The sequence below is a fragment of the Struthio camelus genome, chromosome 21 (genome assembly GCF_040807025.1).
Source record: "Struthio camelus isolate bStrCam1 chromosome 21, bStrCam1.hap1, whole genome shotgun sequence".
NCBI classification, from domain to species: domain Eukaryota; kingdom Metazoa; phylum Chordata; class Aves; order Struthioniformes; family Struthionidae; genus Struthio; species Struthio camelus.
In genome coordinates, this window is record NC_090962.1 from 3,681,110 (window position 1) to 3,704,975 (window position 23,866).

At 42.5% G+C, this 23,866-nt stretch overlaps 1 protein-coding gene across 6 annotated transcripts in view; it reads left to right on the forward strand.

The window, feature by feature from the left end:
• The window catches only part of MXRA8 (matrix remodeling associated 8), a 47,497-nt gene extending 32,057 nt beyond the window's left edge, over positions 1 to 15,440 (forward strand). For 5 of the 6 annotated variants that reach the window (XM_068916383.1, XM_068916382.1, XM_068916385.1 and 2 more), the window contains 5 exons: positions 4,678 to 4,836; positions 5,985 to 6,015; positions 6,946 to 7,025; positions 8,775 to 8,852; positions 9,738 to 10,711. In XM_068916383.1, coding sequence (XP_068772484.1) covers positions 4,678 to 4,836; positions 5,985 to 6,015; positions 6,946 to 7,025; positions 8,775 to 8,852; positions 9,738 to 9,763 — 374 coding nt within the window. In that variant the 3' untranslated portion in view covers positions 9,764 to 10,711. Of the gene's footprint in view, positions 1 to 4,677; positions 4,837 to 5,984; positions 6,016 to 6,945; positions 7,026 to 8,774; positions 8,853 to 9,737 lie in introns of all 6 variants that reach the window. The other variant, XM_068916380.1, reaches the window with a different exon arrangement.
• Positions 15,441 to 23,866: the final 8,426 nt, after the last annotated feature.

The following is a 23,866-nucleotide window of genomic DNA, read 5'->3' on the forward strand; positions in this document are numbered from 1 at the left end:
AATCAGTCTTTTTTTCCTGTACAATATGAGGAAAACATGAAATGGAAGTTTCTCAGAAACTTTGCATCATGCTTGCCTCGACTGGCTGTCTGATCAGACTTTGGCATCCTGAGGCATCCTCCTAACAGGCCATGGTTGAAGCAAAGCAAGTAACTTCCATTGCCAAACAGAATAGCTTTAGAAGAGCTTTGTCCCCAAGGGGCGCTGAACACTCAACTGGTCTGAGAGCATCACACACAAAAATGTGCTGAGTCGATGGGAATGTGAAGGAAGCCGAGGCATCCAGAGTGCCTATTTCAAACACATTGCTGATGAGCAGCCTCCTGGGACAGGCCCTATTTGTGCATAGTGGAAAAGGCTGAGATACTGCCCCACTCCCTGAAAAGCTGTATAGAACTCTTCTGGGGCAATAACATAAAACCAAAATGAAACGTCAGGAGATAACAAAAAGCAAAGCAATGAGTTTTTTCAGCAAGCAGTCTTAGTTCCAGGCATAGCTCCAAGGCTCAGAGCCATTTCCAGACAGGAAACTTCATCCTGTTTTGAACTATAAACATAGACTCGATTCTGCTCTTAGTCCCAGCAGTATAATGTGGTGGAGGTCTACTAATTTAGTGGGTTTTTACCTGTATTTTCTTTGGAGTAAGTGATTGAAGAAGGACATCCATTCTTTCTCTTGCTTATTGCTGAACTACTCTCAATCCTTTCTCAACCTTGAAAAAAAAATGGGCCAGATCCCTACCATTTGTGAGCTCTCTTGGTGGAGCTCTCTCCATTTTTCCCAGCAGAAGGATCTGACTGTTACCATTTTGATAGAGTAATGTAAAGGCAGATCTGTGCTTTTTTTTTTTCCCCCTTGCCATTCAAACTTTCAACTAGTTAAAACAAATCACATGTCTTTGAAATTGATTTCTTACTGGGCACCTCAGTGATCTTTTTGTATCCAAGTCTCTGGGGGCGTTTACTAGATTTAATTCACTAAAGCCTCCCATTCTTGGTTGGGAGTAAATACAAGTATTCCTGTTTTACAGTTTGGCTAACTGAGACACAGAGCAGCCAGCTGACATCTGGTAACTCTCAGAAATCCTAGTGTATATTAAGGGAGCGAGATACACTTCAGTCAGAGAACAAGTGCAAAATTGGACTAGAGAAACCATTCTCATTAGACCCAACTCCTTAGCAATGGATAGTGCCAACTGCAACACCCTGATCCTGCCATTTCCTACCACTGTATTTAGCTTATGCCTACAGGATAACAAACACATTTGCTAGGTTATGCGTAATATTATATGTTTCTAGACTAGGGCCCAAAGTTTGTGTGCTGTTAGTCCAGTGATGTAGTTACTGAAAGCAGCTGTTTTGCGTTTCCTTCCATCATTTCTGCAGTGAGATTGGCTGATTCCTTGGTGGTGTTCTATCTGGTAGCACAATAGACAGAGATCACCATAGTGGTCTTCCTTTTAATTCAGACTCTCTGTTTCATGTATGTAAGCCCCTTTTGACCTCCGAGGTGCACCATACTGATGTCATTTGTATGGATCCAAGGGTGAGATCTGGGGTTTTCATGCATGAATTCAGTTCTGAAAGTCTGATTTGCAAGCAGGAGAGAGAACATCAGCTCATCCAGCTGGGTAGTAAACAGTGCAGAATATTCTGGGAGACTTTAGAGCAATAAGGGGAGGCAGATGGGCATGCCGTTTTGAGACATATTAAAAGATCAGTTCTTGGTTGCAGAATAAAACTGCATAACCTCAGTTTAAATTCTGATGTAACACAAGGATGGGAAAGAGAATCTATATTATCTTGGTGATACTATTCTGGGCTCTGCCATTCTTCTACTGGCTGATACTGAGTGAACTGTGACTTTATGCCTCAGTTTCCCCAACTGTAAATGGGGATATATTCCACTGCGCACCTGATGATGGACTTTGCAATCTGCTGCTGGTGCTTTGTCGAAAAATCGATATGATAAGTATTTTTAGTATTATTTCATTGAGTAAGCCAGGGAGGCCCGAAGTTACTGAATGTTTGTCTCTGTTGTTGTTTTAGTGACCTCTCCAAAGTTGACTGAAGTGTAACCCAGCTTCTATCCTATCTTGAAGTATTGTGGGAAGGCAAAAACTCAGGAACAGCATACATTTATATCTACTGACTTCTGGCTCAGCTACTGCTCCAGTGGCTACCATCACTGTATGACAGCTGCTGAAGCCCTTCGTGAGCCAGGATTTTTTACAGTGGAACTGCCATTTATGCTGTTTACAGCTTTGCAAATAGGTATTTTGGTTTGTTGGTTTGGTTTTTTTTTAGCTTAGCTATTGTTATAAAACACATGCCAGTTTTCAGTGACAGAGCCAGCAAACAAACATACAGCATCTAGCAATATCAGTAAAAAGGGGAGTGTTGCTGGAGTGAAAGGTGGGGCTACCCAAATGGACAGAGCAGAGGCTAAAAAGTCCTGATTTTCTAGGATTGTTGTTAATATTAGCAAAGAATCATCTTTGATTTCAAAGTGTTTATTTCAATCCACCATCATCTTGTTCAGTGTTATTGTTTTTAAATACTGAAAACAAAGTACCAACAGACCAGAACCAACCACTATGTCAGCACTCCAAAAGTTTCAGCAGGGATCACTTTCAATTGACCTTTCTGGAGTGACTGGGGAGTAGGCGTTCTCTTACCTACTCCCTGCTTTTTCCAGAGCCAGAGCTGACCCAGGCACAATGATAAGTCTTAACTGCTTCCTAAGTCTTAACTGCCTGGACCTATTGTCTTAATTCTAGTTTATACTTAAGCATTTTCTCATACCCAGAGGCCCTGGATTGCTCACGTGTTTAATTAAGGGATTAGTTGATTAGCTTCATGAGCTGTTTACCTGATGTTACTGAAGGCAAGGTTAGACAAGATTAGTGTTCTTGGGGCTGAGTTTCTTGGGGGGAACGTTGAGTTTCTGGACTCAGCTATGTTGGTGGTACTATACTGATGGAAGCGAGCCGTTTCTAACATTCCCAAATGGCCTCAAAAGCAAAACCAGCTGTTGCAGTCATAACAAACTTATCGGCTTAGCTCAGCTGCGACATTCTTATTTCTGTTGGTTAGCTCTGTCCTTAACTGGTGCTGAAGGTGTCACTTCACTTAAAGGAGAACATTGAAAAGCTCCTGGAGAGATCTGGCCATGCTGAAATACAGACAATTAACTGGGGTCAAAAGGATGTTTGATAAGAAACAAGACTGGCTGTCTGGCTCTCATTCCCATGACTCCTTGGTTCCCGTGACAAGATCAGTGCTTACTGTTGACATAGTCTTTGCTTGAGACAGGCTCAGTGTGAAGTGATGGATTGATAAAGAGAAGGCGGCCTTTCTTAAACAGTGTCATGGAGGTGCCAGAGGATGTGTAGAAAGGTGCCAGCACAGCTCTGACCCAGTCCTGTTTTTGGCCACTGCTGCTGTTGCAAGTGTCAAGCCTTACTAACAAATAAAACAGGAAAGTGAATCTGCTCTCGCTTCTGCTGATATCAGTCCATAGTTAGCCCAGGGAATGTTCCCCAGTCACCATGGAATAACAGTGAGCAACGTTTGACTAGTGCTTATAATTAAACATGTGTGGTAGAAGCTGAGAAACAGAGCTCAGATTATTTGCTTAGAAACAAGGTGATTTGGAGGCTGGAACCCAGGATTACAGGCTCCTTATTCCTGTCTTTAGGACACGTCTACTAAATCGTACTGTGGCTCTTAGGTATTTGTCCCTATCTTTTCCCCTTATTTCCCCTGACTAATTCGTAGGACTTAAACTCCCAAGAAAATGGTAGGCCAGAACTCCTTAATGGTGCTTGCTGAGGCTCTATGAATGTTCCTTGTTAGGGGGAGAAGGTATCCCTTTCAACTCTATTTTGAACAGAAAAATTTACCACAGCATGATATGTCTTATGGGTTTGCTCTCTGTGCCTGGGCTGCGTTTGTCCAATGCTCTCCCTGTTGCAAGCAGAGACGTTGCTTCCTCTTTGTATGTGTAAAACATTGACCTATTTATTTGAGATTTACAAAAATGTTCCACGTAAAAGTTTTGAGTTAACATTCCCTGTGCTGAGGAACTGAAATGCTGCTGCACCCACAAATGGAATGAAGTCTTGGCTTTTCTTTACGAGTTTTTATTTTATTTATTTTATTGCTTTTTGTTTCATTTAAAAGGAAATTCATTCTTTGGCACTGAAAATTCCTCCTACTCTGTAAATTATACTCCTTGGCAGGGAGGGGCTGCTTCATACTTTAGCTGTCTGGAGCCGAAGCAACATGGTACGTATGTTGTAAGGGACCCAGAGGAAGGCTGTGTTACCCTGCAGAGAGAGTTGGGGCTGTCTAGTGTGGCTTCTGTCTGGACTTCCTTTCCTCAGTAAACAAGAACAGCACACTGACAGCCAGGCAGCAGCAAGGGAAACGGTCATTGTTACACTTCGTACTCCTGAAAAGGAGAATGGTCTTGGGATGAGCACAGATCTTTTGCATCTGACAAAGATGCTGTATGTTGTAAATTAGGAGCCATTTACTCTTTACCCCATGCAGTTCAGAAGAATCTTTAACTGAGCATACTTGTAGGTTTCACAGATGGGCCCACCAGGGACCCTGCTTTGCTTTGGATGCCAGTTACAATTATCAGCCTGTTTTTCTTTCCTTTGCAATCAGATACAAATGTTGTCAGGGGCCACAATGTGATAAATGTCATCATCCCTGAAAGCCGGATACACTTCTTCCAGCAGCTGGGCTACATCGTGGCAACTCTGCTGCTCTTCATTGTCCTCCTCATCATTGTTGTCCTCATCACCCGCAAGCGCCGGCAGAGAGGTAAGTGCTGGAAAAGACTGGCCTTATAGTACTTACAGGAATGTCCTCAGGACAGGAGAGCTGATCCTGCAAATAATTACTACAAAGCACAGTGCTGAAGGCAGTGATCCTCTTCTGTAAAACCAGCAACCTTCAAAGTCTTTGCAGAATTTGATTTGAAGCAAGATTCTTCATTAGTATGTTGTAAAAATTTCAAGGCCTTGACTTGCTGAATTGCTCTGTTAAAGGGGAGAAGATTAGAACTGCTGGACAGTTGCTCTTTGCAAGTGAAAATCACCTAGAGCAGAGGGCCTGTGTGCATCCCTTAGGCACTAAGAGGTCTAGGTCATTGCTGGCCGCTCTGTACTGGGGTGATGCTCTCTGCTTACAATAAGATGAGTGGATGCTGAGATCTTTTGGTGACTTTCACACAAATAGCTTTGGATACCAAAAGAAAGCATACACTGAGGAATGCCTGTCTTCTGTTGAGTTCTTTTGCGTTACCGCATTCATCCTTATTTACATGTTGGGGACTAGCACCAACACAAAATGGGACATGCTCCCTATCTGGAGCAGCTCCACTGACTTAAGTGGAGTTACTTTGCAGTCACAAAGAGGGCAGACTCCTGGCCCTGATCTTGCTATGGAAAAGGAGCTGGCAACCATCACTCCTTGCTGGGTGGGGTAAGACCAACAGTTAGATACCTGGCATGTGGAAGGCTTCTGGAAACTGGCACCTGCAGCACATGATGGATGCGGGCCTAAACAATGGGCTGGGGATGGACAAGTGCAGCATCAACACAGAAGAGATGACAGATGTGCTAAATATTTTAGTAATAGATGGGAGGTAGAAAGAAATAAAATATGGTGATGGTGGTAGTTTTTCATGTCTGGTCACTCATCTGGAGGAGGAGGTGTAGGAGTTCAACCAGAAGGCTGGTGAGTAGAGGAAGGGGGAGCTCCTTGTGCCGGTGGAACACACATGAGTTCTTATGTGTTGCGGGGGGACTGTGAAAGTGCTCATTGTAAGCACTGTGATAAAGAAAACTGTGTAAATAAGTACTAGGCATTGTTATCACAGAATCACTGCTTATCTTTGGGGGGCGGGTGGAGAGGGGGGTTAGTTGGACTGGCTACAACTGCTTGTTCTGTTTCTTCTCCCTGTCTAGGTTATGAATACAATGTGAAGAAGTATGGAGAGTAAGTATAATTGCTGGATCTATTATCTATGACTAGAATACTTAATAAAAATGCGAACTTATGGGCCCCAGCCTCAGCTGCCTTTCTGTTCTAGTTAATAAGCATATAACCACGTAAAACATACACTGTTTCATGGAGTTTATTCATTGCTTAGCAGCCAGTTCTTTTGCAGCTTTACCCTGTAGTCATTATTAGTGTAATGTTTCTAGGGCTTGCATAATATACACTTGCATAATGATTGCATATCAGGGAGAAACTATGTTTCTGTCAAAGCATGGAAGGAGAGAATGGTTTGTATGTCTGATCTGGTGACTGCATTTCCTCTGGTTATACTTTAGGAATTGGTTCACAGCTCATGTTTCTGTGAGATGTCATTAGGAGTTAATAGTAAAGGACTAATGTACAAGTCCACTATAAACCCTACTGTGAGCTGGACCTAGTCCAGCATCCTCTGTCTGGGTTCCCTGACCTTTTATTGCATGTATTAAAATGGCTCTAGGCAAAGCCGTGGAAAAAACAGCCAACTAGCCAGAGATCTCACTGTGATAATAGAAAGTATAGTAAAAGCAAGAGAGAGGAGAACCAAATTCATTGATAAGCAGCGTGACCTTCTGAAATCTGATTGGTTAGAGGCAAAACCAAGAAAAGTATCCATGTGCACTGGCTACGAGTGCTGTTATCTATCGTGCTTTCTCCAGGGAAGCCTTGTAGAAACTGAAAAGGATTCTACATGGATTACTATGAAATTTGCCAGTACTTAATAGAGAATCTTCTATGTTTTTTTTCAACCATCCTCCAGATGTATAGCAAATAAAGCATGTAAATTAAATTCTCTGAAGTAGTATTAGAAAAGCTACTGTGAAAAAGTGTGAAAGGACTAGATCTTAAAGGATGTGACAATACCATTTTTCTCTGTTATTCCTTTTACAGGAAGGATGTAAATCTTAAAGAATTTACAACAGTCGACACAACAGATCTGACTCAATACAAAAGCGAAGACATCAGGCTGGGTATGCATCAGCTAGCAACCATTCTCCAAGCCAGGTCAAAACTGAGGATTTCCTAATGGCATTTAGATGCCCAGTTTGAAGTGATTTAGCTTCCTGATTTTAAATGGTAGCTTTGAGAAACTCAACCCCCAAGTCAGTGCAAGCAGGGAGACTGCAGCTGGAGAGGACAGTCCTGAGTTTTGGGTTAACCTAGAGGCTGATTGATGAGGTTGATCAGTAATGAGGTACAGCTTCTTTGGTTTTACCTAAAATTTTTGGAGTTCTTTGACATGCAACTCAAAGCCAAATTCAAGTAAGTGCAAAGTGATATAGAATAAGATCAAGATAGCATCTAGGGAAGAAGAGCCCTCCAATTTAAGCAGTTTATTTAAGGAAGAGGATCTACAAGACAGTTCTCTAGAATTTCCTGTCCAAGAAACTCAAAGCGTTCATCAATATGAATGGAATCATCCTATAGTACGTAAAAGCTAACTCAGACTCAGTGAGTCATCTGGAGAAAAATTAGATCAATAGTATCTAGTACTAACTACTGGCCTTGCCATCTCTCTTGGAAGTGGGTATGAACTGTAGCTGACTGAAGTGGGGAGAAAGAAGTCATGAGTTAACTGAGTTCACTGCCTTCACCTTCTATTGAAGCCAATTTGGTTTAGCTTTCTTCATTCTCATCCTCCCTGGATGTCAAACCATTCAGTGAATTAAGTGGGCTTTCTGCCAGGATCTGTGATAACAATTAGGATAAATAAGCCTGGGGAACATCATAGGAAGAAAATTTGCAGCTAAATTCCTAGAATAGAGAAGAGGGAAAATCTCTGCACTGTAATTCATGGTAACATGAAACATGCAGAAGAGAAGGGAAGGAAGCTAATCTCAGCGATGGTCTATGAAAGTATTATTGTTGGGATATGTAGGACTGACTGAGGGATCTCACAAAATTCCTAAAGGTAAATGCTGCTCCTTACTAGAGCTTGAAAGGGCAGGCTTCAGTTTATTGTATCAATAATTTAATCAGAGGTGTTTTCTTTCTTGGACTTGGGAGTGGATTGTCAGTAGAGCAAAATTGTTCCTTGTCTACGTTATCCTGAGACTCTTAAGTCTCAGGACTTTAAGGTGCCACAATGCCAAGCTCGCACCTGCCGCAGCTTTCCATATGTCAGTGAACATGCTGATAAACCAGGAAACGAGAGACACTATCCCTTTTTCTCTCTCTGCATGCCAAATAAGAGTATAACCTTTAAAGACCAAGCTGTCAAACCTCAGGTTCCAAGCTATAGAATTATAGTAGGGGCCTCAGAAAAACAAGAGGTAAATACAAAACGCTGAAGTAAAGAACAAAGGGATTGCAGAGGGTAGACTGTAGACCAGGACAGCAGCAAGGACAAATTCTTCTGTGTGTGTGTGTGTCTCAGGAGAACTCCCTTGTGAGCAAATTCCTTAAGTAACTGTATCAGTAAAGGCCTTCAAGTGACCTTCACCCAGATAATCCAGAGCTTTTTATTACATGCTGGAAGAATATATGATAGCTATGAGAAACAGGAAGCTGAAGTATGCATACCTGACTGGTGCCGGGGAAAAATTAAGTTGTGGCACTTTTCCTTCTGAGTGGCTGAGTAACTCCATGAGTTACTCCTAAAGATCTGGAGATGCCAGGCTTGGAGCCCTGCAGGGAAGGACTGATCACATGTCCATCTTGCCTGTAAAGCTTTGTTTTCTTTTAATGTTCTAATGACTCTCTGAATTGCATTTACACAGATTACAAAAACAATATCCTGAAGGAGAAGGCTGAGCAAGCCAGAAGCTTCCCAGCAAAGAACATTGACTTAGACAAAGGTAATAATCACCTGCTCCACCCTAACTGGTGGTTGTAGGAACCTTCTGATGGGTTATTGGAGGGAGGGAGGAGGGGAAAACGCAAGATAGAAGTGAGCTGACCAAGCCACAGACGAATGAGGAATGTATAAACATCTTGACAGATGGTAGCAGGAATGAGAAGCCAATTCCCTTCCTGCCCTTTCATCATGAAGCCACAAGATGCAAGTAGTGATTAGGCTTTTAGAAGCTTTTGGCAGGGCACAAGTAGAATTTTTTTTTTAATTGGAAAAAGAGTGCCTAGCAGGGCTGGAATAGTGCACCCTGTTGTACAACCTCAGAAAGGGATCTCAAAAATGCTATGGAGTTTGGGAAGAAAACATTGTGTGAGAAGTGTGAGGAGGAGAGTGTTTTAACTTTAATTCATTTATGGACAATGGACAGTCACTTAACTCATCCAACAAAAGCAGACAGCTCTCCCTCCCCAGGAGCTCAGTTTCCTATTGTTTTTCCAGTATTAATCCAGAGTTTCCAAAACCCCACAGTTTGCAGGGTTGCACTTACAAAAAGCCAATGCCTGAAAGAAGACGATTTGGTTCCATGTCATGTGAATTTAGAATACAGTTCGTGTGATCAAAAAGGGGATGATCTAGAGAGTTCAGGTGTTCCCTTAGATCTGCTGTTCTTGATAGAGCTCTCATGACTTTTGTCTAGATTCCGCGGAGATGATCTGGGCAATAATTTATACACCATATAACTCACTGTGGGCTTTATGAAGAGGATATTGGAAACATGAATGACTGCAAATAATTGCCTGTCCCTGTATAGCTAAGCCCATGTCACAGTGTGCTGCTTTGGATGGTCTGAATTCTCCAGGTGCTAACCTCCATTCCACTTTACTTTCAGATTTCAGGAAGGAATATTGTAAATGAAGACATTCTCAAGCTGCTGGCTGGACCAGAAGCTGCAGTCAAAGATAGATAAAAGGAAAAGAGATGCCTTTTCTTATTATTATGTCCTTCCAGTTACCTTAGAGTTTTGATATAGGCTTTGTCCCCACTGAGCACCAGGGTATTTGCAAGTGCTTCCTGAAAGAGTTAGATGATCTGTCTTATATGCACTTAGGATAGATTTTGGTGGCCTTTTCTTTTGTTCTCTCTACCCACACACACACACACACACACACACAAACACACACACTTTTCTTTCTGATATTATTGTTGTTCTTATGCATCAATGATTTTTATAAGCTGCATCAGCAGACGTTTTGCTTTTAAATAAACCAAACCTGCACCACCACCCTGAGCCATCATTATATCAGGCATTTTTCCATGTAGCGTATTCATCAGAAAAATAATAGCAAGGCCTGACTGTGATCTCCCATATGCTGGCGTAAATCAGGAGGAACAGTACTGTCACTTCGCACTTTAAATAATCCAGGTAAACTACAAACAGTCTCTATGTCACCCCTTCGCAAAGGACAATGTAAATATCCCCATTATACAAATGGGGAAATTTAAGTAGCCTTATTTTACAGGGAAAGGGGAGGCACACAAATTCGGCTGCTTGCTACTGTCGTATGGCAGTGTGTGGGTTAGTTCCAAAGAGCTCTCAAAGCGTGACTCTGTATTTCTCACTTTAAGCTTGTCTGTTGATTTGTTTTTGTTTCACAGCAGACCAAATCAAATTTGGCATGAGCAGACACTTTCAGCTGAAGTTGATGGAGTTACAGTGCTGTAATACGAGTGTCAGTTAGATCAGAACCAAAAATCTCATTATGGAGAGGGCTAAGCTCCTCTGTGGAATCTGGAATGTGATTTTTCCTGCAGTCCTTGGGTGGATCCTGCTCACACAGAGTGTGTGTACGCATCAAAACAAAGGTATGATTACAACACAGGTAAACAGATTGTTAAAAGGACTAACTTCCCAAGGGCAGACCATGAGGAACGAGAGTAACAACACACTCCACCAAATACCTTATCAGGCATTTTCACTGGCCAGGCTCCCAGAAGAAGAGCTGAGGAGGCAGATGATACTATTCTTGTAGATTTTTGGCATTGTTTTGGGGAGCAGATGCCTGAGATACGGGGCTGTGGGCTGAAGAGGAGTTACACAAACGAACAGTCAGCTGGAGATGCCCAAACATTTGAAAGATGAGAATTCGGTGTTGTAATCCAAGCAAGTTAAAGTGTCAGGAAAGCCAGAAAGCTGTTACAGAAAATGACAATTCAGCACAGCTCCTCTGACTACTTGGGATATGCTGTGGCACTATTCTCAAACCAAGGCACACGCCTGGTCCTTGGGACATTGTAAGAAAGGAAGGCCTTCCCTACTGTGAGCATGATGACAGTGGCTTGTGTTCTTATTGTGTTCTTGTTGTGTTGTGTAAGAGTGAAAGTGCCAAGAGTTGCTAGTCTTCTCTTTGGTAGTCTGAGGAGAATGGAGGAGGGAGGCATTGCATGTGAACTTGGTGCCTGAATGGAACTGGGGTAGGATTTCCAGGGTGTTGTGAACAGTGGAAGTGTGAAGAAGAGCTTGTGTGGAACTACTGTGAGGGTGAGGGTGATAATGCAGTTTTGGTCTTTGAGCAATGCTCTCTTGCAGCTGGTATCTCAGCATGGATTTCTTCCTTTGGATGGAGAATCCTGAGGTCTTTGCTGGTGACCAAGTAGTTGTGGTTCAAGGAAAGCTTCTCAGTCTATCAGCTAAACAGTTGGAAACATGACCTGCTGCCTAGTATGGTATGTGTCTCAGCCATTGTTGTAAGCAGCCTCAGCACTTACCTGGGAATATGTCAGTGCTGCCTAATAGGGGCACAAGTTTCTTGGCCAAACTGGAAAGAGATGTTGTCGCGACTGGGTGAAGGTGCCCACTGCATGAGCACATATGCTACAAGAGCCCAGGGCTGGTTTGAGAACTGTCTAGCACTATGGGTCTCAGCAGAGTAGGAATCCATGTCAAATCCCATACCTGCCCCATTTCTTTCCACCCTTACCAACCTAGGTGTCTTGTCTTATTGTGCCAGTGTTGTCAGACATCCCATTTCAGACCTCCTCTCTCTCCTCCCACAAACAACACTGATCTCTGCTGTTGTGTGGTAGGGCTCAGTACGACTCAGCATCTCAGGGCTGCACTACAGTGAGTGCGATAAATGGCTGAGTTGCAGCCATTTACGCTGAAGCTGAGCTCAGCTCCCTAGCTCTCTGCCAGAAGAGTGGTGAGTGAGGCCTCCTATGTACCAGAAGAGCTGTATCATCTATTCAGAACCCAGGATGTGAGTACTTCAATGCACGCTTGCCATAAGAGTGAAAAATGGACCACAATGTGCTGGTGAGGACTTTATTAAAGAAGAATTATTTGTTGAGGGGCATTATGTTTAATGCCTTCAAATATTAAAAATAATAATAGAAAAATGGTAGAATGGAGATGAGCCTTCCTATGCTGCAGCCAGGCAGATCCTTATCTTTTAGTTTACTTAGCCCTTTCACAATTGTCTAGACAGTTTCTGTGATTTCCAATTAGCTGCCTTTATCCTCACTTAGGATTCACCCCTATAAAAGTGCTTAAGTGGGGCAGACCCATGGCTAGTGGGAAGTAGGGCCTGGGTTGGGCCCAGGCTCCTATTTTATTTTTCTGCCCTTCCCCAAACGTAGACAGCCATTCTGAGATTGCCTTTGGCTGGACCTGACTGAAACCCAAGCCCCATTCCTGCAGGTGCATAAGGCTGCACTGGTTATTCCATCAGGGTGGCACAGTCTCAAGTAATCACCGTTAATGTCTTTCTCCCTCCCTTTCATGTCTGTGAGTCAAAGGTTGGAGATCTTTACTTGCCAGTTCACATTGCTTAGCATAGCTCATATAGACACCAGCTCGAAACGGGGTTACTCATAAACTCCAGAGGCATTTAAATATTTTATTTGACTGCCAGGCTGCAAAATCGCTTAAGGGGAAAGAAATTAATATGTTCTCTGAAACAGGCACTAAAAAGAGCTTTATGAGTTGCTTTGATCACCAGCTCGAATATGGGTAATGGTCAGACATTTCCTAGACTGATTCAGATGGGAGACCAAGTTGGGATTATAACCCTTTTTGCTTCAGGAGAGGGATGTGTGTATGTGATTGCACTGAAGATCAGGACAGTGGTTTTCAAAAGCAGCCTGCCACATCCAGTATGTAATTTAGCAAGTTAAAATTCTGGGAAAAAGAGATCCAGGCCAGACTGCTGGATAACTAGTTGTATTTTCAAACTATTGAAAACAGAAAAAAAGAAATCTAAATAATGAGCTGGAGAAGGCCTTTTTTTGTTTAATGCGGAGGAATTATCAAAGGCTATTTGCCCTCAAATACTGGTGAGAAGCCATTTAGGTCCCTTACGTATGTCCTTTGTATTCTTTTGGTCTTTAGCATTGGCATGAAGTGTATGTAGCTGATTTTGCACGTGAAAATTGGAAGAAGGCTGGACTTGCAATTAAGTCACTAGACGGAGGGGCAGAAACACTGGGTTCTGTTTGCGCTCCGCTAGAGATTCAGCGAGATCCTAGACAGATTAGTTTTTTCTCTTTCTCCCATCTCTCATTTCAGCCTTTCTCGCTCTGATATGGAACACTAACTGGGAGAAACAATGTTTTAACATTTGCTCAGCACTTTGAGAATGCTAAATGTGCTTTGCCTGAGTTGCTTAAAGCACTGTTATTGCTCTACCAATGGAATGCTGCATCTCAGTAGACTTCATAGTCATATGAAGTCTGTCACTTCATAGGCCCTTGGCAGGCTTTGCCCCATTATAATCTTGATTTCCTGAGACATGCATTTTATGTTCAGTTAGTTAAAATAATAGAATTTTTATGCTAAATACTTCTCTGTGAGTTCCACAGCTCAATGAAGGCAAGAGAATTGAATGTACCTCATAGGATAATTAGAATGTTATGGACGGTAAGCTCTTGTTGTTGAACAAGGATACAGCAGTGACCTTAAAAGGGGTTATGCTAAATGCCAATTGGTCTCAGATTATCTTGGTTCTTTGGAAGGAAGAAATTTCCAAAAGCTTTCTTCATAAGGAAAAGGATTCTTTATTTTAAGTTTTATTACGATTCCTGGAATTGATATTTTTTGGTCCTTGTGTTTGGAGTAATGAAAATGCTATCCTTCTCTCATGATTTACTTGATGTATCTTGATAGGAAAACTACCATACAGTTTTTTATTTCACCTGTGTTCATGTTTCATTTGGTGTTGCTACTCCTCGATCTGTTTTCTTCTTTCTTTCTTCTTATCATTGCATGACAATTTGCAGGGGAAGAGAGAGTATTGTGTGTACAAATCCTGGGCTTAGATGAATGAAGATGATATTGTTATGATCTTAATTGGACATAAATAGAAGAAATGCTCATCTGCAGAAGGGAAAGTAAGTACAGATAAAAGACTAAGGCACCTGTGTGGGATCAGTGACTTGGAAAAAGGAGAAGAGGATGGAGTCCATTTCAAAGAGTCTAAGGAAAAAATCTTTCCATAAGCCAGTGAGGTCTTAACTGAAGAGTTATTGAGCTCATGCAGTTCTATAGATGAACAATCCTTATACAAAAGCTAAAGGAAGAGGGATTATATAAATAAGTGAATTTTCTTTTTTAATGCTAAACTGTACAGCTGCCTCATAGTACTTGAAAATGGCGCTTTAAAGGGGAGATGGTTTTGCAAATTAGAACCTTCCAAGTGCTGTGGTCTACCCCATAGGTGAGACTGACAGGTGTGATGCTCGGGGTGCCTGCAGCTATATAGTATGTGACTTCACAAAGTGAAGAGTGAAGCAGGTGGCATTTCCTCCACTGCGGTCACAGCTTTGGTCTGTGTTAGGCTCTACTTATGTTAGCAAGTTGTGCAGCCCCATACAAGCAAATCTGAGAGTGGAACGGTGGTTTTGAGAACCTGACACCCACACCTTATGTGTTTTCGGAAAGGGAGGTTACTTTTGATTTGCACCAGTCTGATCTTTGGACTGAAACTATTAGTAGCTGGAGCATGCTTTTTTTAGTTTAGTTTCCTCTGAAATGAATTCAGCTTGTGCACGTTAAGGCCGCTTCAAAATGCAAACCAAAGTGTGCTGTGTGGAAACAGTCAGAAGATTTGCTCTAAAGCATGTTTCTGGTCTGAGGTGGTGCTGCAGGTGGACCCTTTGATTTCAGCCTGGAAACTAATGATGACAACTTAGAATGCAAAGTAAAGGAGAGCACTTTGGCTGACACAAATAAACAACGCCCCCAACACAATCTTACATTTCTGCTACTTGGTGATGACACAGAGCCCAAGACTTACAGGCAGGGGAGAGCAGAACTGAGGATACAGAGCTACACAGTGCAATATTGGTTTGCCAAAAGAGACACAGCATGGCACTTACATAACGGAGACAAGAAATAAATCCCCTCTTTTCAGCTCTGTGCACACTCTGCTTCCTCTCAAGACTGAGTCTGGACTTTATGGACTGGGTCCATAAAGTTTATTTTACTCTTTGCTGTAACAGAATTAATTTTCATTATTATTGTTACTTAACTGTTATCACTCATCAGTTGGTTGTATAACTCTCCTAACATTTAAGAAATAAAGGAGAATATAATGGAGTTTCACGTTCAGGTTGATTTTACTTCTTGCTCTTTTGAGATGCTATCTAAGCTGTTATCCACCATTAGCTCATTCTTCCCAGTAGCTATGCAGCATGTTTCATCTCAGAGCATCCTAAAGTGCTTGACAAAGTGCAGACCTGATGTAATTAGTTACTCCAGTGATTTCAGCATGGCTTGCACATGGACCGTTACCATTTGACTTCGTCATGGGGCCCATAGACAAAATTTAGCTCTCCAAAAAGGTTGCATAATGAACAGGTCTTCGGCTGTACATGGAGTTCAAACCATCTGTCACAGAGAAGGGTGGCAGCTCCTTCACAGTACAGAGTTCTGCAGGATCAGCAGGGAAGATAACATCCTGCTGGAATAGTTAACTGCACAGTTATTCATTTTGCTCCCAGTTCAGATTCCTCCTCTCCTTGCAGAACTAACACCTCGCAAAGCTGCTTCTGCACATTCTGCTCTTGGAGGGTTGCCAGCCACTGAGTAGTATCCCAGCTGGTGTGACAGAGTTCTTCCAGGGACACTGATGGAAACAGTTTGAAGTGCTGCTTGGATGGACAGTGCAGGGCGCAGGTACAAGAACTTGAGGGATCAAAGCAGGATATGAAACTAAAAAGTGGCAAAGAAGCACATTTACCAAACTAAGATTATTGACCAGCCTGCCTGACTCTAGTGAAAGTATTGTCTTCTCTCTTACCTGATTGGAAACCATATTACAGCTGGTCTCCAGCCAGTTCATACCACCTCTTCAATGGGGTGAATCATCCTGTGATGGTTCCTTGTGCTCTCTCAGCGGACCAGAAAAAAAGAAGGGGTGGGGACACAAAGATGGGGAGTAGTTCCTTCTGCTTGGGCTCTCCTGGTGCCCAAGGAATGAATGACAAGAATTCTTGAACAGTTGGAGTCAGGGGCCATGTGCAATAAAGATCTTATCCAAACTATGGTAGTGCTGTGGGACTTTACCGGTCATCAGTCATGGTTATAACCTGTAAGTCAGATTCTTCACTGTGAGAGGAAGCCAAATGAGAGCTGCTGAAAAAGATACTTTGGGCAGGTGAGATCATCCTGGGACTGGTGCCAGCTCCATTGGGAACATGAAACTCAACAGCATTTTCCAAAGATTTAAATTTGCCTTTTTGTTTTTTTCTTAAAAGCCACAGGCAGAGTACAGCACCATGCCACAGAAAATTTCTTCAAATTATACTGTTGATGCTGGGAACCAGAGATGCCAGCGTTTTGCTGGACTCAGATGACACGTGTTGGATAGGATCTCTATATTTGTTCATTGTTGGGGAAATATGGAGCTCAAGGGTAGTTTTCTGTAAGCTAAAAAAAAATACAAATGCAGTGTTCGCAGGCCTGCATATTTCTACTCATCTGACATGATGCACATACAAACTGCCCAATTCCTCCTTAAATCCAGCATGGCGGTTTTTTTTTCCTTACACAGGTGAGGGAGCCTGCAGAAAGGGCATCTGCGATTACGCAGTTATCTTGAAGAGTGAGTTCTTACTGTGCAGCCTTAGCCAGTCCTGGGGCGGTCATTAATGCTTTAAGGACTATTCCTTTATGCTGGTACAGTGGGTCTCTCCTGGCAGTCTCCAGACCAGGCACTGTTGGTTATTTGATACTAGGACCTCTTGTTACTTCTCTCTGTTTCTGTAGGCAATGGGTCTGATGTTCAAGGAAAGCAGCTGGGAACAAGGAAAAGCTAATTTAGCAACCACAGATCCTGCTCCACAGCCCTCTGAAATTAAATATTTTCATTGCCTTCAACTTGTCTGAAATGAAGTCCAGATTGTTCCTGTTTTCTCTCTGCCTCCCAAACTGGGAAGAGAGTTTTGGCAGTGGAGGGAGAGTTGCTAGTCATTAACAGAAGAAACTTCTGAGGGGAAGAAGAAACAATGGGGTCCTGGCAGAAGTCAGATAAAGATCCGAATAGACATTCCTAAGCAAAAACCCACTGTTCCCTTGAGGTCAAGTTTCTAAATGCATACGTGGCCCCTGAAGTTTGCCGATCAGCTGCTTGGAAAACAATTGCCACGAGGAAGTTTTCCAAGCCTGGCTCTCTCCATTTAAGCAAGTGCTGCAGCTAGTAAGAAGAGGTAGGAGGATCAGAAAATGGCTGTGGAGAGAAAATAGATTGAGCCATGATGAGTAGGAGCTGGGATGGACCTACTGAACTCATTGGTGAGATGTGCATCTCACAAAAATATTTGAAAGTGCTTGGCTGTGCTGAAAGTGCATGTGTGCAATAGTGACTGATTTTCCATGCTTACTGCTAAGAGGACTTTAGAAAAAGTGTGGGAGCGTTGAGTTTTCAGAGGGGGTATACTGACGTTCTAACCCACAGCGTCTTGCTTACGTGCGTTAGCAACAAATGAGGTCTTAGCTAGAAGGTGTCACCTCTTCCTTCCACCAGAAGGAAACTGGTGAAGGAAACTTCCATGGAAACTTCCTTTTGAAGGAAACTGGTGAAGGAAACTTCCATGGAAACTTCCTTTTGAAGACTTAACCTACAGCAAACACATGATGGAGAAAAAGGTATTTCACCAAAACCAGCTTGATATCACTCATTGATTTGATGGGCTGCTTTGGAGCTGTGTTCAGGAGAGCCTTCTCAAGCAGAAATTACAGTAACTTCAAAAGGAGATTTTTTTTTTTTTTTTCTGCAGAACTGCCTCCCTGGCACATGAACAGTAAACTGATTGGGCTGGGTTTTCATTTTCTTGCTACTGTCATTGCTTCCAGTTCTTCTGGCTTCTAAAACCCAAAATGTACCTTTCCAAGTCAGACATCATGGTTCGGATGATGGCAATTTTGGACAGTGATGAATGTAGCAGAAACACTGCAAAGCTTTCAGAAACACAGCACAGGAATGGATTAGATGATTAACTGGTGCTTAAAGCACTTTCAGTGATTAGATCATTAAAGATCCTCTAACACCTACTGCAAGAGATGTATCTTTATAGTTAGAGCTCATATCTCGGATTCGCACCAACTTTCATCTGTTCTGACAGCTTGTGTTACCCTTTGCAACGTTTTACTTCTTTGCTGACTCTTCTCCACTGTTTTGATCGTTGCTTTAGACTATTAAAGTACAATTGTGTTCCAAACAGAAGAAGCAGCATTTCTGCATTTGTTAGATTGACGCCATTCTATGCCAGTACCTGATTTTCGCTTGAGGTTTGCTGTTGCTGAGAGACACTGAAAGGACAGGAACATAGTTCATTCAGAGTCTGCTAGTTCTTCCATCGTTATAACTCCCTGCAACAGGACTGAGATGCATCAAATTTTTGGAAGCAGTAACTGAACAGTCATCAATAGATCTGGGTTAGATGGAAAAGGAAGACTGAAATCAGAAGAGATGCTCTTCATTCCTCTGAATCCTTAGAGTTGTGTGCATCTGTTGACATTGTTGGTAAATGTTTTGCCTTACAAGCCTCTCGTTTCTTTTCAGCAGTCCCTGTGGAGCGACAACATGAATGTTGTCCTTTATTCTTCTCTCTTCCCCTCCCTTATGAAATACAACAGTGCCTCATTCCTACAGACCTGTAGAATAATATCCCTGTATAAAACACACATTGCTCAGAAATGCCGCTGAAAATACCCACTCTCATTTTCCCCCCGATTTATATTTGAATCCAGTGGCAATGAAAGCCCTGGGGAGCTTTGCCAAGAAGTCTGGAGAGCTGGCTTGCTGAACTGCAACGCTTTTGCTTCCCTCTAGCGGTTATGTCTTTATTTTCTTGTAAACTAGGCAAGACTGAGCTCTGCCATGACCTGACTGTGCCCAAGGTCTGTTGTGCAGAGAGGGAGTTTAAGAGGAAAAAAGCATGTAGGCCTGTTAGACCAGATCCATAAGCGGTGTAAACTGACTTGCATTGCATCCTGCTGATATATAACAGTTTAGGATCCAGCCTACAGCATCTTCATTTTAAGTAAATCAAAACTGTTTGCAGTTACGTCTTTCTACTTCTCTTTCTTGTTTAGGATCATTTCCATGTTTAATTCTCATTCTGCATTGGAGCTAATCTTGCCTATGTGAATGGGTGTGCCGAAAGTCTTCATGCAGGGCCCAGTGAAACTCGTGACCTCTAAAGAGAGGGAATAGGTTGGCTAACAATTCCTTTGTGGTTCATTCCGGTACCAACTTCTGATAAATCCCTTTAAAGATAAAAGTCTAGAATCCTTTTCCCCTGTTACTTCTGAGCAATGATAACTTTGGAGAAAAAAAACAGGGAATACAAAGATTAGACCTACTGATGGGACTCAATACTTTGGTAACCTGGAATTTGTGTCTGTACATCATTACTGTGATTCCAGTCTGGAAGGAATCTTCTCTGGCTAATTGGTGGCCTCAGTTTTGTTTCTAATGCTACTAGTCCATATTATGGCCTCCTTGTTTGTACCATCAGCCCTACAAGTGGCTACAAGTGGCAAGGATAGCTGGCAGTGGAATGATGAGAAGCTTGCATGGATGCTAGCCACAATGATCCTGCTGTGTTGCTGAAACAAATGAAAACCAAAGTCAATTTCCCAGGGTTGACCATCCAAATGAAAGTACTCCCAGTCAAACCTGATTTCATTGTTAGGAGTGGCAAAACTGCCAGTGACTGGCCCTTGAGAAGAAATGATCCTCCGTGTGAAAGATGATTTTGTTCTTTCACAAATACTTTCTTGTGGATGGTTAAAAAATACCCATGAAATCTCAGAGTGGGTCCAAGTTACAGCTTTGGTGAATGTCAGAGTGCTCAGAGCTTTGGTTTTCTTTTTGTCCCATCTCTGAAGCAAATGCTTATTTGTTAAGCACCCAGAATGCAATGAGCTTTTTGAATACACAGGCAACTCTCATCACTGTAATTCCAAGGTCAGGTTTTTAAAAAGGCTTGGTTATTCTCTGTCTGGTAATGAAGTGCAGTGCTATATAACCGAAGAAAGGGGCGAGCAGCTTTTATGCCTCAGGACATTTTCTACTCCCTGCAGGGGTCAGCAAGACTATTTTCTCTATCGTGGAGAGCACTGCACTAATAGCTAGAGATTTTATGCTTTATTTTGATTTTCCACTGAAGTGTTAAGCACTGAACTCTGCAAGAAGCAAGATATTAGCCCTGATGGACCAGTGGTTTGCTAAGGTGGCAAATTCTGCATTCCTATGTATGCTCTTTAATTGGATTAGCTTGTGGTTTGATTGTAACATGAAAGTGGGTTACCTCCTCACAAAAAGATTTCTGTATCCCCATAAAGAACTTAAGTGAGTCATAGATCCAGCCTCATCATGCCTGTTCTGAGGTAGTCATCTGACAATTCTACAACTCATTATATTTTCAGTTGTCAAAAGTGAAGGCAAAGCTAGTAGAGCAAGAACAGAGTTCTTTGCAGGTTTAGTCTTTGTGCAGATACCACCTGGGTCTCTGAGGAATTCAGGAGGTCATTAAGTGCCAACAGAAGACACTAAGGGATTGGATTTAATACTTTCCCTGGGTTTGTTATTGAAAAGTCTACAGAAAACTCAGTATCTCAGGGAAATACAGCTCGTACTAAAGTTATGTTATTGTCCTGCCAAATGAGGCCTTCCCCATCTTGCTCAGAGATTAATGTGTGTGGTAATATTGCTGGATTCACGGCATATTTTCTATATTAAGAGTATTCTCAAATGCTAGCAGAACCACAGCATGTGCCTGTGCACACATGCAGGACAGAAATTTGAATGCATAATATTACAGAAATCTTCAGTACTTGATGCCTCACTCTATCAAAATTCCAAAATGGAAGCAGTGAGAAATGACTAACCATCAATTGCTTAACCTTGGGATGCTGAAGTGGAATACTGTATCAGAAAGTGAACACTCAGCCACTCCTGGAAAATACTCTTTGAAGAGTATTGTGAAGAGTGTGTGTGGGAGAGAGAAAATACTCTTTGAAGAGTTGTGAATTGGTCATTCACAACTTAAGACAGTACCCTACCACTAGTTACATGATTAAGATTAATGCCATACCTTTACTTCGCTGTATATTGTATCTTGTTAAATGATTATACAAGCGTCCAGGTTCAGCAACAATGAGTGGTATGAATGTCAACAGATAGGCAGATCACTAGAGCTGGAGAACTGCAATGAATGTGATTTTTGTAATTGCTTCACTATACCAGAAATGACAGCAGGTAGCTGATGTTGTTATTTTGCTTTCTCAATATTGTCAAATCTTGTCACGTTGAGTGGTGGATTAACAATGCCATTGGTAGACCTGTACCGAGATCTGTCTCTGCATGGGATAATTTGGTTCTGGAAGTAGTAAAGCAGCATTCATGTGGCAGTGTGCAATATGGATGTGTTATTCCTGGTCAGTATCTGTGAAGTGATTTTTGTGTTGGCAGTCAACAGTGACATCAGCCTGTTTCTTTTTTTTTTTTTTCCCCCTCCTTTATATCCTTATAGTATGTTTGTATGGCTTCATTTACAAATGGTTTATATGAACTCATTTACAAATGGTTATATGAACTCTGGATTTGTTTTATCCGGATTATTTCAGTATCCCCCATTAGTCTGAGTAGTTAATAATTTGCTGATCTCCAAGTCTCTAAGAGCATCAATATCTTCTTGACAAGTATGCTGAGGAATAATTATAAGTCCAAAAAATAAGTAAATGTCTTTCATTCTTGATTACTCTTGTGCCCTCTACTGTTTGGTTCTCTGTCAGCCCAGTGGTAGCTGCATTTCAGTACCTACAATTGTGCAAATATGCCTGACCCATCTGCACTTGCTGCAGAGGGAGAAAAGAATGTTCAAATAGCAGTCTTTTTATTCTTGCACTTCCAGATTGGGCCCTTTCCTTTTAAAACACCGCAGAATGACTGGTGTAATGTGAGATACGGGGTAGCATTTGCAACAGCGATTAAGGCAACAGACTCATGATTCATGTTTAAAGTTGGAGCTGGGAACTGACAATGAATAAACTTTCAGAAACTTCAAAATAATAAATAATGATAATGTTAACAAACCTTTTGGCAGCAGCTAACACAATTGGCTCCTTTGTTTCATGCTGGTAGAAAAATCATTCCAGTGTCACAGGTAATTCAATCGCTGAGCTGTGATTTACTCTTTTAAAGAAAGCAGCTGTATATTCTGAGAAGTGAACATCCTCTTTATTTATTTCATTTTGGGGGGTTTCTAAAAAGATGGGTGGACTCTTCCCAAATATATCAATTGCAAAACATGGATCTTTTTTCTGGACTGGGTGCTCCAAAAGCACAGCCGTCTCACCTGAGCATGGAACAGTGATTCTTCTGCTGTTCTATGAAATTCAAGAGATGATAGGTCTAAAGTTGCTCCATGCCAAGCACCTCAATGGGGTCTGTGCCCAGCAGGCTTCTACTGAAGCAACTATTAAAGGCAATTATTTTTGAGCCACAAATATGTCACTGCTGTCTTATTAGCATCAACTGTCCTGTGACAAATTTCATGATCTGCAGAGAACCCATGAGTTCATTGCTTAAACAGACCCCATCTTAATTCTCTTGAAATACAAAGGGGCATTAGTGGCACCATAGGCCTGCTGGACGCAGGGAATCCACATTCTCAAGACACCTGAAATACAATAATCTGCCTATCATTATAGTTCAGAAGTAATGTTAGTCAGTTTTACGCCCCAACCACGTCTCATATAATACGTTGGAAAGAAGCCACCGAGTCTTGTTAAGGGCCACTGAGTTGGAATATAAAGCTTTACTGGATTGAATACATGTATTCAATGTACCTCATTTTTCCTGCTTTGTAATTGAATAATAATACTGACCAGATCTGTGCAGTGGCCTAGAGGTCTTTACCTGGAAAGTATTTACTAATTCCTAGAAACAAAAAATAATAAAGGAAAGAGCTGTAAGGACACTAATAATATTTGTATGACCCCTTGGGAACATTTGCTGGGGCACCAAGCATTTTTATTAGGCCAAAGCCTGCGGTGCTTGTAAAAACAGAGCCTCTCTTGCGCGTCGCACTCGGATGAAGCACTGCCAACATCAGAAGTCCCTGAAACAGTATCTATCTGTGCGTCTAAGCGGTTCGAATTTGAAAAATGACGTTTGCTTCAAGGAGCAAGGGCGCAGCACCCTTGCTCTTGTTAGCTGTTGCCTTGGACTAGACGGCGCGGTGCGATGCAGTTGCTAAAATCAGCCCTGTCTTCCCACGTCACGCGCTCTCCCTCCGACGGGCGGGCAGAAACGCCGTGACTGCTGCCTGTTAGCCGGCCGCGGCCCGGGCGGAGCGGGGGCAGCCGCGCGGCGAGCGTGCCCGGGGCACGCGGGGGCGGCGGCGCCTCGCGCTCGGCCGCGGCGCCCCCCCGCCGCCGCCCCCCCGCGGCGGCCGCCCCCCCGGCGATGGGGCGCCGCGGCGGGGCGCGTGGCCCGCGGCGGCCGCCGAGCG